This window comes from Nicotiana sylvestris, chromosome 2 (genome assembly GCF_000393655.2).
Source record: "Nicotiana sylvestris chromosome 2, ASM39365v2, whole genome shotgun sequence".
NCBI lineage: Eukaryota > Viridiplantae > Streptophyta > Magnoliopsida > Solanales > Solanaceae > Nicotiana > Nicotiana sylvestris.
The window spans coordinates 2,476,794-2,491,132 of NC_091058.1; the positions used below are offsets into that span (position 1 = coordinate 2,476,794).

At 31.6% G+C, this 14,339-nt stretch overlaps 1 protein-coding gene across 2 annotated transcripts; it reads right to left on the reverse strand.

Moving 5' to 3' along the window:
• Window positions 1–4,449: 4,449 nt before the first annotated feature.
• LOC104230040 (uncharacterized) lies at window positions 4,450–9,086 on the reverse strand. Of its 2 annotated transcripts, none has more exons than XM_009782771.1 (3): window positions 9,003–9,086; window positions 6,886–7,719; window positions 4,450–5,982 (listed from the first exon to the last, which is right to left on the reverse strand). In XM_009782771.1, exons 2-3 carry the CDS (start codon window positions 7,597–7,599, stop codon window positions 4,699–4,701), a joined length of 1,998 nt encoding a protein of 665 aa, XP_009781073.1. In that variant the 5' UTR covers window positions 7,600–7,719; window positions 9,003–9,086; the 3' UTR covers window positions 4,450–4,698. The 2 variants fall into 2 exon arrangements, with proteins under 2 accessions (XP_009781073.1, XP_009781074.1); XM_009782772.2 differs by lacking the exon at window positions 9,003–9,086 and adding an exon at window positions 7,823–8,425.
• Between the last annotated feature and the right edge of the window lie 5,253 nt (window positions 9,087–14,339).

Consider the following 14,339-nt stretch of genomic DNA (forward strand, 5'->3'; position numbering starts at 1 on the left):
AAAGACTATTTTTAATTTTTTTTTTAAAAAAATCAATTCTCCAAGATGAAGACTTAAATGAATTCAACCTAATTCTACCAACACACTACTAAAACGGTTGACGTTAATAAATGCTTCATTGAGAAGTTAAATAGTTTGCATAAGAATAGTTATTACATGGGGATTCAAAAAAAGGGAATTTTATCGGTGGTATTCTATTGGATTCTTTTTGGAATGGATAAGAGAAAATTAAGAAAAAAAATTACTGGAAAACAATGTTGTAATAGAAAATTAGTAAAAACATTTACTGGAAAACCCTATCCAAACCAGATATTCTCACAGTTGGAATAGAGAAGAGAAAACTAAGAAAAATATTTACTGGGAAAAAATGTTGTAATAGAAAATTAGTTAAAAAATTTGCTGGAAAACCTTATCCAAACCAAATATTCTCATGGTTGGACGAAGAGTTCATGAAAAGAATTTTGGGTAAACTAAATGGATGCATTGAAGTTTGTAAAGTCTTCTTTGAGGAGTGTAAAGGTTTTATTGAATATTGTGATTCAAATTAAAATAAGAGAGAAGAAAATGGGAACACAATTAATAACCCTAACCCTAGAGATATTCAAAAAAACTATACGATAAATACAACTACATTATTAATCCCATCATCCAAATTATCTACTTTAATTCAAAAGGAAATCTGTGGAAATAACAATGGAAAGAACCCCCACAAAGAAAATTATCGATGAACCTCTTCATGGTCACCCATTAACCACAACATCATCTACCAGGATGTAAGAAATAAGTTGAAAAATCTGAAGATAAAGACAAACCTATTGATGCTTAGGTTGACAAGGGAAATTGGAACGGATTATGTGAAAAGACTTCTTCTTGATTCATACCCTCTCACTTCCTGTTATGATATGCTTGAAGAACTTCTCGCTGAGCAGGATGAAGAACCTGATACTCCTGTTATCGTTATAAGCAGTGACACCGAAGCCGTCTCTAAGGCACCAAAATCTGTTAATCAAAAGACTGAGTAGAGTGAAAGATTAGGGTTTTAAGTTGTTTTGTTATGCATGCCATGTTGTTAGCATGGTATGCTAAAAGTATCTTCCAAATATTATTTGAAATATGTTGAAAAGTATCAATTAATCAATGAAATGCTTATTTAGTATTTCTCCTGCTTCCTTTACTTTTGATTCTTACTTTTTGCTACATATTTTAAAATATTGTTGCTTCTTTTATTCCCTGGTTCCAAATATTATCGAGCCAAAAGAAATATATTTTTTTTGAGGTATAAATATGATCACTTTATCTATTTATAACAATATAAAAATTATCACTCTAATATTAAAAGAATAAATTAAGGTATTCTTTTTAATATTAAAAAAATAAATTAAGGAAGCATTATGTTGGCAGTTCTACAGCAAGAATCACTTTACTCAAATGTTTTACTACTTATGTAAACATTCCGAAAATGCAAAAGAAGATCCAATATATGTAGGTATTAGTAATTCCAATAATACAGAACTAAAATAAAATTTTCATTGACAAAAGCACTATCTGACCTGAATAAATAAGAAAAACATATCACCTCATTATTTCAAGGAATTTAACCAGTTTTCACTGTAAAATAAACTCAATGTGCATAATTCAATCAAGCAAAAGCAAAATCACTATCTCATGGTTTGTATGAATGGCACGATTAATTTGATCAATAAAATGTTTATTTTCACCAATAAAAAAAATAAACAAAAATAATTTAGGAATGCAGATTAATACAAAATTAATGTACAAAATTCATATTATTTCTTTGGAATATTTTGCATGAAACATGATCGAAATGCTAAAGAAGTCATAAAATTCGAAGTTCATAAATAATGAAGAAAGTAAACATGAAATAATCATGCCCAACTTCATACAATACTTGATATTCAAAATGAAAAACAAAGTCCTCAACTCTTGTGCACCAAAGAGAAATATCAAAAACTTTTCTAACACAAGATAACATAAGAACTAAAATTGACATAATTACTTTCCAACATTTTGTGACAACTTCAACCCAATAAATATGCCCGTTAACATAGCATATGAAATAGCACTTGCTGCACTTTCATTTGTTACCACTTCTTCACTTTCTTCAACGGCCGAGCTTGAAGATGACTCTTCCTTTGAACAACTTATTTTTTGAAATTTGTTGAAGGCTTCTAACGTTTCATCATAATATTGGAAAGCATGAAAGTAGCTACCCTCGACTTCAACAAGCATTTTAAAACTCTCAGACTAACATTTGTATATTCCAGGAGTCTTACACAAAAATCAACAAAAATCATAAATTTGAGTTTTTGTTTACCTTCAATAGATTTTTCAAATTCATTGAACGGTGATATGACCGCATTGTGAGACTTGAAAGACTGAAAGATGCTACGCTTAACCCCGATAATCATAGGAGAACATTCACTCCATGAGTAGTATATTCCTGGCCTTTACCAGAAAATACAATATATATTTTGGAAGCACTATTCTTCTTCGAATGCATCCTTAGTCTATTAACTAAAACTTAGAAGAACATAGGAGTTTAAATGAAGGTTTGTTTAAGTATGGGTTTCGGCCATCTAGGTTTTGTTTAAGTATGGTTTCGGCTGTTTAAATAGTAGGGTTTTGAAGGCCTACTAAAAATATACGAAATACACAATCAAATACTAAAAATATACGAAATGCAACATCAAAAACATGTATATAGATGAATAATTTCGAAATATATGTGTGTATACTACAAAAAAAAAGATGAAAATACATTAAAAAAAATAAAAAATAAAAAAGGTTTATGGGAAATCGGGTTTGCAACCTTTGAGATCTTCCATGTATTGAAAAGATAACTATTAAATGATGGGAGAGAAATATGAAAATTAATTGAAGGGCATTATCGATATAGAATTACGCCTGATACCATAATTGGGGCGTAAAATTACCTTAATGACTCCATTTGGGTCAATCTTGCCAAAAATGGTGTGGCCAAAAGGACTTTTCCGCTTGAGATTAGTTTGTAAATGTGTGGCTAAGCTTGGTTGAGCTAGTGAATTTTTACTTGGTCAAAGTGTGTAAATTCTATGTCGTGACGTGTCGCCACGAAATTTCTCACCAATAATTCTGAACCATTTTCTTTTCCTTTTCTAAGAACTTGTTTTGTAACTAATGTCCTTTTTATTTCTCAGGTCATTGAGAATTATGTGGTAGATTTGGACTTCACTAAAGTCATAAAGAAATAAACAAATAGAAGTAATTTTACACAACTCAGATACGCAAAGTGATAATAGTGTGTATTAGTTTCTGTTTGCTAAAGATGCAAGACTTTGAAAAATAAAATCTTGAAAATGTGTAGTGTTTCATGGGAACTTACAACAGAATTAATGTCTTTTGGTATGATCAGAATGTGCATTATATAAATTTATTTAATATTGGAATCAAATTTAACTTTCCAGTTTTTTCTTCTCCATCTTATTTTCCAGTAATTTTAGCGACTAGGCTGTTTGTGTTTCCAATCAGTTTACAGGTACATTTTCTATTCTTTCATTTCATAAATTGAATGACTGCATATCTACTAAGTTTACTGGTACATTTTCTATTTTTTTAGAAAGAAAGATTCTTAAAGATAGACAAAATGGTTTTGTTAGATTTGTTGCTATTTTGATAAATTGATGATTAGGATTTGTTTTTTATCATATTTGAAATTTTATTTTAGATTTATTACTGTTTTGATAAAATGATGATTGGAGTTTATTCTTTATGATATTAGGAAGTTTTGTTTCAGATTTGAGCTTATTTGGAGTTTATTTGGGTATTAAATTGTGTGTCAGATTGTTAAAACTCGACGAACAAGTATTAGTTTCTGGCAGTATAAACTTCAGACGAAAACATCTTAACTGCATGCAAAAAATTGACTGCACTTCAGACTAAGTAGTTTTAGGTACTTCAGGCTCGTCTACTAGAATGCTGAAGTTTGCGTGATTGCTTTTGCTACTTCGGCCCGTATGCCTCAAGTTTACGCAAAAAGTGGGTACACTTGTAAATATTTTTTACAAAGCGGATATAAGTAAAAACGTGACCCAAAAAACGGGTATAGATGCAAATCCCCCGCATTACTGTTAGGGTATTATCACTTTTAGTCCGTGCCTATTTACATCTTGTAGCCGAAAAGATGTATAAAACCTGTATAATTATTGTATATATCATATAGAATGTATATATATACAAAAAATGTGTATTTTATACATTTTTAGGTTATTATTTTTCCTTACTGTTACACCTCAGACCCCAATCTCAAAGAATGTTAGGCAAACCAAAATATTTTGTGGATTTGGCGCTTTATTCTTAGAAGGTATTGATAACATAGTTTCTGTCATGGGCATAATCTCAAAAACGCTCTGATTAAAATCACGTAAAAGAAGCCAAATATTCAAGGACAACTTGCACACAACTAAGAAAGCTTCATAAATCAGTTCTAAAGGTCCAGGAAATTTCTTTAAGTTACAACTCATAGAGGAGTCACACAATGTAATTAAAACATCAAACATATTTACATTTCTTCTAGAGCAAAGAAATTACTCCATGGAAATTTTAGTAGCTACTACTAAACTATAGGGACATGTAGATTTATCAAGGATGAAACTAAGAGCTCGCGAACCTGCCAAATCACTGAAGTCCCAGCCTAAAAGATCAAGCTGTGGATAGAACAGAACGCTCGTAAATTTCATATGGCTGCAGCCTACTTGAAGTAGCTTTGACAGTTTGTTCTGAAGCACCAAAACACAAGTATTGGTTCACCAAACTTTTGTTTCCAGTGATGTGTTTGAACGTCGAATCTGATGATTTAGCTCGTACGTGATTAGAACAAGAAGCTCTAGCAAGCTCATTCTCAATTTGGGTGGTTTTTTGTTGGTCCAAAGAAGTATGTGAAGATATTGATGAAACTGAGAATGAACTAGAGCAAGATGATCTACGACGGACACTAAGATGTGGTATTGCCAGCATAACTCCATTTACTAGCCCTGAAGCAAGTTTCTTTTTCGCTGTTGGACTTGGGATGTTACTCCTAACGGAGAGTGTCCGTTTGTTGTTTGCAAGAGAGGATGGCTTGGAAAATCTTTGTCGAAGAGGAACTGGTGCTGCTTCTGCATTTCTAGCAGAACTACGATCCACAAATTTCTTGTCTCCTTTTCTTATTTTTGGCCAATGGAAAAAGCGTTTCAGCCTTTGTGCAGCATTATTTGCAGAACTTGGTTTACTCCCATTTCTAGGACAACAACTTTCAGTACTCACATTGTGTTGACTTTGTTCGGTTGGGATGCTCAGCTCTGAGCTTTCATAGCCATCGCGCTCAATCCCCGTGTATAAGAATATTTCGGTGTCAGATAGTCTGAATGAAGTGCCCGGACTGCTACCTATGTTTTGCATTTTTAAGTGTGATGCTACGACTCTCCTTGCTGAATAATTGTGATGACTTAAAATTCCTCCAGCAGAGATCAACTGTTTCGTAAGAAGTTCTGATGAAGCAGAACGTGGCCGTTGCCTGAGGATATCAAGTGGTGTCATTCCATCCTTATCGCGAGTGTTGACATTAACAGCAGGGACAGTCATTAGTAATTCCACAAGTTCAGAATGAATGTTTCCAGTGACAGCTAAATGAAGCGCGGTTCTACCATCATTATTTTCAGCATTAACAATTTCTTCAACGTTGAAAAACTTCCCACAAACTAACTGCTTCATGAGCTGGATTTGATGGTCCAATCTACGGAAACAAGGAGTTTCGAAACCAGTAATCGCGACATGGAGAAATGTTTCGCCAGCATTGTTTCTTAAACAGACCAACGAGGGCAATGCAACAATTAAAGCTTCAACAACAGCTAATTGGCCTCTAGAAGCAGCAATATGTAATGCAGTGTTGCCTTGATTGTCTGTGGAGTTAATAATATCAAAACTTTTTACAAGATGTTTGACAACCTGCATACATGAAGACTGAATTAAGGCACTAAGAAAATATTAATCTAACTGCTAACATTAATTTTAGCTCTTTCAGATACACAAGATTTCCTGATCACATCAATTACAACATCAAAGCTTGTTCTGAAGGTATTCTTCCAACATCAGAAACACAGAAAAGAGAGGTAACACCAAATGAGAAGCAAACCATTTCTTATTAGATGATAATATGATCCAAAAATTCAACTCATCTTTTTACTGTAATAACGACATAGGCAGGGGTGTCAAAATATAAGAAATTAAATATACCGAAAAATCAAGGGGAGTTAACTGATCCCAATACAGTGCAATTTTCTAGCGAAGGGGTGTCATTTGACACATGACACCCCTTGGTTGAATGTGGCTCTGCCACTGGCCGTAGGTAGACCCTGACCAAAAGCAAACATCAGTTTAAAGAAAAGTTAATTTGCTCACCACGTAGAAATGTGAATCACTATTCAGATTTCAGACAAAACCCTCTTAAATTGTAAGTCAAATTACACAATTGATCATATCAGCTTGATATATCATGTCTTGAATTGGAAATCACAAGCTAGGAAAATCTGATACACAGATTTCTGAGCAGGAGTACTTTCTAAGGTAGACATATTAACTAATCAAGACTCTATGAAGCAGTAAGGCAAAACAGATGATTGTCAAAGTTCTACAACGCTCTACTAGCATACAGTATAACATTATAAAAATAGTATTCTCATTTCAAAGCCTCAAATAAAGAATGACTCGATAAAGCGGCTAGAACAAGAGCCTCATAGAGGCTCATACAATCAATGGTAGAAAGTTGTACTAAGCAGTTATCTTCTCATACATAAAATGAACATATAATGCAAAATGCTGAAATTAGTACACAACCAAAGCAAGTCATACCTCAACTTGGCCCTTTCCAGCAGCTGCATGCAAAGGTGTCGCGCCCTGAATATCTCTATAAGTCAAAATATCATCACAACAATCAGCAAGAAGCTCCTTTAGTACCTGCAAATTACCTCCTCTAGCAGCTGCATGAATTCCTCTATTCAACATCTCCCATTTATAAGCAGATGGAACCTCACCAATATGTTTATTATCCAACTCTCCACCATCGCGTGCCAAAAACCTCGGTGATACAGCAAAATCAAACAGAACCCTAAAAAGATCACAACTTTTACTTCTAGCAGCAGCATATAATATATCAGTAACACCATATTCTCCTTCTCCAAAAACCAAAAGTGAGTTCCTTTCTAACAATTCTTGAACAAAACCCAAGTCTCCAGCAGATGCAGCAGTATATAAAAGCCATCCACCATAACCAGCTTTAAGTAGGGAATTTTTTCCTTTCTTAGTATCACATTCAAGCATCAATTTTCTTGCAACTTGTGACCGGCATCTTGCCACGTCATCAAACTGTTCTTCATCATCCCAAACAGATTCAAGCCTTCTAATCCTACGTAGTGAAGTGAGCTTAATAAGATGATTACCATCTAATCTAAGAAGCTCACGGACCAAATCATAATGACCATTAGCTGCTGCATAATCAATTGGTGAAGCATACCACCATTGGTCTCCTGTACTCTCCCAACGAAGAGGAAAATATGTTGGAGGCATTTTAAACAAACAGTTTTTCAATACACAGAGAGAACTTGAGCCACAAAGATTGAATTTTTGTAACTGAAAAATGTCCAAGATTGCTCTTTTCAACAGCTTCAAGAGGGAAAATTAAAGATTCTGCAACAAGAAAACTTAACAGTTTACTATCACAAAGAGAGAGGAATGAATGACATAAAGGAATTTGACCCACAAAGCAACAATTATGAGAGTAAGACCATACTGAAAAAGGACAGCTGGTGTACTAAGCTTCCGCTCTGCGTGATTCGGAGAAGCGTCGGACCACAAAGATCTATTGTACTTAGTCTTAACCAGCATTTATGCAAGAAGCTATTTTCAAGGCTTGAACCCGTGACCTCCTGGTCACTGTATGGGTCAAAATCTGACTAGGATGGTTGTCCTTAAGAGGAATTATAAGGGGTCGACCAAGCCGTAGTCATGCCCCGGGGCGAGGTAGCAAAAGAGCACCTCGTCCATTGCAGGGTCAAATTGTCGGAAAGCTTACATCACAAAACAAATGTTATGTTCGAGCAAACGACAAAGGGTAAGGTCGTAAGAAAGTAAGCCGGACGTCAAAGACCATTGGATAAAAGGGAAAGTTGTTAATATATAAAGGGGGAGCGGAACTCGGAGAAAGGGGGGAATTCCAAATAGCCACCATGGTAGAGTCAACAAGAGGAATCTCTTCGTCATTAACAGTTCCATCTCTTCCCCTTCCTTGCTCCCATGATTATGACGCAAATCTGTCTTAGATGTAAGCTTATCTCTCATGTTCGATGTATGATTATTACATTAAGAAATATTATACGTTTTTATTCTTCTCCTATTTTCGCACTCTGTATATTTGGATCTGGGATTAATTATGTTTGGCTAAGATATACCTTCTATGTTACTGATAATTAGTTCGTCAAAAGAGTTTTATACTTTTTTGGTCAAACAGTCACATGACAACAACTTAACCAATTAATCATAGGACCATAGTGAGATACAAGCAATAAACATGTATTCAAGAAAAGACCCAATGGAGTAAATGAGTTATCTTTAAGCTTAGAGTACACACAATGATCAAATAATTGGTTAAAAAATAGTTGAAGTACCTGCAAGAATACAAATACCAACTAAACAAACCACGAAAATGGTACAAAAATGTGAAGAATGACAGGAGAAACACATGGAAAAAGAATCATTTAGTTATAATAAAGTGGAGACAAAAACCAGAAAAAGTTTGATATATGAGAGAGAAGAAAGATTGAGACCATCATTATTCTAAAAATTGACGTGTGTTCTACCACTAAGAAATGTTCAGAGGTAATTTTTTCTCACATAATTAACAGAATAATTCATAGTAGAAGAGAATCAAGATTGAACAAAGTTATTGGAAGTGCAAAGAGTAAAATACGTACCAATTCATGAAAAGAAGGAGAGATTCTCATAGAAATATGGAAAGGGAAGTGCACGCCCAATGCAAGAGTTAGGTGAAGGAAAAGTATTTATCTAGGCCAATTTTTGTATCTAATCAAATAATTTATATTAAAGGTCTTAAATAAAATTATTTACTGATATATTTTATATTTATTAATTTGTTACAAATATTGAATGCTATAGATCTTTTAAAATTGCGTGAATAAGGAATTATGACTTTGAGCGAAAAAGCTGTTGTTTCTTTTTTTTTGTTTCTCATTCGATATTTCGTACTTGCATTGAAGTCCCGACTATATCCAGATTCGTGTCGAGTATGATCCCATTCGAAAGATAGCGTTTTCTGCCAAGAATTTTTCTATATTATGAACGCGAACTGGAGACTCTGATAGAGAGAAGAGCAGCCCATCCGCTTTTGGTGGTGAAAAGGCTGCTAATCAGAAGTGAAAGAAGGCGCCAAAACTGATTTCGCGGAACTATGGTAAATTGGTAATTAATATTACCAATCGTGCCCCATTTTAAACTTATTTTCTTCATGTGGGTAATAATTTTATGGAGAGCAGAATTAGTGCATGTAATTAGTATTCGTTGAGAAAATCTCAAAGATTTCTTTCCAAATCTGCATTTTTCAAAACTGATCACCATTATATATGACTAGTATAAGCACCCGTGCGAAGCGCGGACACAAAGTATGTCAAATTATAATTTGTATTATTTAGGTTATGTGCAAATAACCTTATTATTAAATTTTCACATAAAAATTATAGATAATCATTAGATATTAAGAAAGCAGAGTACATGAAATCATTTTCCAAATATCGTAGTGGATAAGCTATTTTTTTCTTTTTGAATTTGTAAGAACATAATCTCTTGATTTTATTACTTTCATCTTGTTTCGTAATTAATATTAAAGAATACTAAACATGTCACGTTGTGATCTAAACATAATTAAATCGTATTATTTTAATAAAATTGTTACTAAAACTTTGTTTTACATCTCAAGTTAAAATATATCTTATCTTTCTACATTTTTTTCTCTTTTTGTTCTTTGCTTATAGTTATTGTATTACTCATGACTTAATGTTGTCTACTATCATGTGATTTTTTATTAGTTTGACTTAATGTCTTGATAATTTTTCTTATAATAATTATCGATAATTATAATTTTTATTCTTGAAATTTAATGTATTTTTACACTTTACCCTTTTACTCGAGACTCTTTTATCATTTAAGTGTATCAATAATATTATGTTATCTAGCTACTTAATTTATTTATTTAAACTAATTCAAAGTATAAGTATAATTCAAAGTATATATTTAAAGTCTAATATATATAGTATTATCACATTTTCATGTGGTTTTCATTAACTTGTCACTTCATTTAATATCATTATCCAAATATAATATAAATAGATAAGTAAAATTTTGATCTTGAATAAATATTTATTTTGTTTTTAAACTATTTCTCTAAATTCTTAAATTATTTCAATTAGTCAATAATTTTTTTAAGTGTTGCATATTTATTTTATTTATCTCTAATTTATTTTTATTCTTCCATTTTTTTTGTTTTATCTATCAGACTTTAGTTATGTGGCCTTAGCCACAATATGACATTTTTTATTAATCTACTAATGTTAAGTTCGGCATTACAATTATTTATTTTAACTTTCTTAAGTGTAGCAACAACATAATCTCTTAATTTTCTTACTTGTATTTCATTCCGCGATCAATATTAAAGAATACTAAATATGTCACGTTGTGATCTATCTTGTTTGAGCATATTAAATCATATTATTTTAATAAAATTGTTACTAAAATTTTGTTTTACATCTCAAGTTCAAATATGTCTTATCCTTCTGCATTTTTTTTTTCTTTTTGTTCTTTGCTTATAGTTATTGTATTACTCATTACTTAATATCGTCTACTGTCATGTGAATTTTTATTAATTTACCAACTGACTTAATGTTTTGCTAATCTTCCTTATAATAATCATCGGTAATTATAATTTTTTTATTGTTGAAATTTAATGTATTTTTACAATTTATCCTCTTACTTGGGACTCTTTTATCATTTATATGTATCAATAATATTATATTATCTAGCTATTTAATTTATTTAGTTAAACTAATTCAAAGTATAAATATAATTCAAAGTGTATATTTAAAGTCTATATATAGTATAATCACAATTTCATGTGGTTTTTCATTAACTTGTCACTTCATTTAATATCATTATCCAAATATAATAATAGATATGTAAATTTTTTATCTTGCATAAATATTTATTTTATTTTAAACTATTGCTCTAAATTCTTAAATTATTTCAATTAGTCAATAATTTTTTTAAGTATTACATATTTATTTTATTTATCTCTAATTTATTTTTATTCTTCAATTTTTGTTTGTTTTATCTATTAGACTTCACTTACGTGGCTTTATCCACAATATGACATTTCTTAGTAATCTACCAACGTAAAATTTAGTATTACGATTATTTATTATAACTTTCGTAAGTCTGATATATAATAGCCTATTATAAAACATGAAAGCTGAAAATGAAAAACAAAACAAACCAAAAAAAAAAAAAAAAAAAAGAGGGAGATAGAAGATTTACGTTAAATTTAGGATAGAGTTGAACTAATTACTTCCATTAAATAATGTTTTTTTCCAAGTATTAATTGTTAATTTTATCCTAAAAGCCAAATGACTTCTTATTATTTTGCTACTTGATTTAACCACATTATAAACTATCCTCTTATTTTATGTATATAAAAAATATTGATATAGATATGAATATGGCTATGGATATATATATATATATAAATATAATTTATTAATTCAAAAAAATTTATTGCAATTTTTATTAGCTTATTCCTAATTTTGTTATGTGTCTTAACTCGGCTTAACCACATTGTAAATTACCATTATCTTATTAAAAATAAAATTTTACAATATAAATATAGATCAATAATTACTCTGCCTATATATATATATATTATTAAATAGGCACCTAAATTAAAGGGATAATATCACAAAGACTAAACCTTGAGTTGGGAAATGTATCATGAACGAAAATCAGTCCAAATTCACTGCTATTCGTTTATCACTTGGACCAAAATTGAAGGGAAAATATTCCTTAAATAGAAATTTTACTATAGAAACATTTCTTGAATAATTTAATTTTGATTTTGTCATAATCTTGTTAATCTATATTAGATTTTGTCATAAAATCTATTTAAATTTTATTTTAAAAGTGCCAAGTTGCTTTTTCTCAATATGCCACTTTGCTTAACCTCATGTTTGACTTAATATAATATAGATTAAATATTACAACATATTCATTATTCGTCTGTTTTATTGAGATCAGTTTCAAATAATAGTATTTACTGTATATAACTAATACACCAAAAAGAATTTGTGGCATTAATTGTTGGAGGATCTATATTTTATGTTGAAATTTTCTTTATGCCATTTTATTGAATTTACTTAGATTATTTCAGAGATTATTCATCTAATCATCTTTGATCTTTTAGGATCAAATTATTTGTTTACTAGACACCTAACCAAAAGTACTTTTGCTTTGCATAGAAAGTCAGCTGACATGACTAAGGTAGTAATTAGGTTCTCTATTACTTTTTATAGGGGCAATTACACAGTTAAAATTTGAAATTAACAGGGGTCCGTAAACTAATTTCTGGTATAATCACACCGTGTGAGAGATGATTTTATGTCTCAATCTCATATAAGAAAGGTTTTTAGCTATTAGAAGACAATAATAATTGCAGCAAAAGCATTTTTGAAAAATGTATATTTTTAGCCGCTCGCAAAAATAATAGCCGATAACATATAGTATATTTTTTATATATACGCATATTATATATACTTTTTGGCTAACGAGTGTAATTAGGTTGGACCGACTGATCAATTTTGTATTTTGGCCAAACTTTTATCGGCATTTTATTATTTGCAATTGTATTCATAGGAGTGTTCATAAAAATCTAAATAATTTGCACTAAAATAAATGACTTTTAGCAACATTTATTTGTTGGCAATTACACCATTAAAGTCGCCCTAGAAATGTGTTAATGCTTAACAAGCAGAGTTAGTTTTTTCCGTAAAATGTATTATCTACAAAATGAGTGCATCTAATTCATTTATACGTACATCTTCTCTCTTTGTTCTGATGATCGATACTGTCTTTTCTATTTATTTTTCAGATTTTTAGGTTGTTGGCACTGTCTTCCTGATGTATGTGGTTGTTATTGTTCCATTGCCTCTTTCATCTCCTTGTGCCGAGGGTCTTTCGGAAACAGCCTAGCTCTCTACCCCGGAGTAAAGGTAAGGTGAATGTATACACTACCCTTCTCAAACTGCACACGTGAGATATTATTGGGGTGTTGTTGTACATCTTCTCTGTCCAAGAACCAAAGAAGAAAAGATGTTGGCCATTTTGCGCAAAGCTCCCATGCCTAAGTTAGAGTTTGGCAATCAATAACCTTAACGGAAACAACCTCTTATAGAAATACGGTATAAAACTGTGTACGATAGACCCTTGTGATCCGATTCTTCCCCGATCCTATGCAGAACGGGAGCTTAGTGCACCGACCTACCCTTGTTATTACTCCTTGCCCAAAGTCAGAGACTTGAAACAACCGAACACGACATAATGGACCACCAATCGCTGTTCCAAAACCTACTAATCAGCACTCTAAAAGAAGAGATTGCCCATGTGAAAAAGCAGCTTTTAATTTAGCTTTTCTGAAACTAAAAGGAGTATTCATCAAAAGTACGTACTCCTGTTTGGTTCTAGTAGTAGCTTTTTAGCAGCAATAATAATAATGCATATGAGATTGCCCAAATTTTAGCTCAGTGCTTATACTACTTTTTCCACTGTCACATTTTCACAAGTCCTGTTTATGTGTTCAGTTAGAAAGCAACATCATAGCATGGGCACATAAAAAGAGCTGAAAATAGAGAGCTTATGTTAGAAGGAGTCCAGAACTTAATTGTGGTATTTTTGGACAAGTATGACATAAATATGTATAAAAAAAAAAGTGATCATTCTATATATAATGCGGTTTTATACCGCGCTATATTTTAACGGTGTTTTAACCGTTAAAGTATAGCGTCGTAAATAACCGCGCGTTAGAAGAGGCCATTATTGGGTTCCAGACTCATGTTAGAAGCAATATACAACATATATCTCATATTAATTGTAAAGAATTCCAATTGCAACAATAACTTGGGCTTTCTTAATTAACATCCCAGCCATAAACGCATGCACTTGAATTTCGATGGGTCCGATCGTTTCCCGTCCCGAAG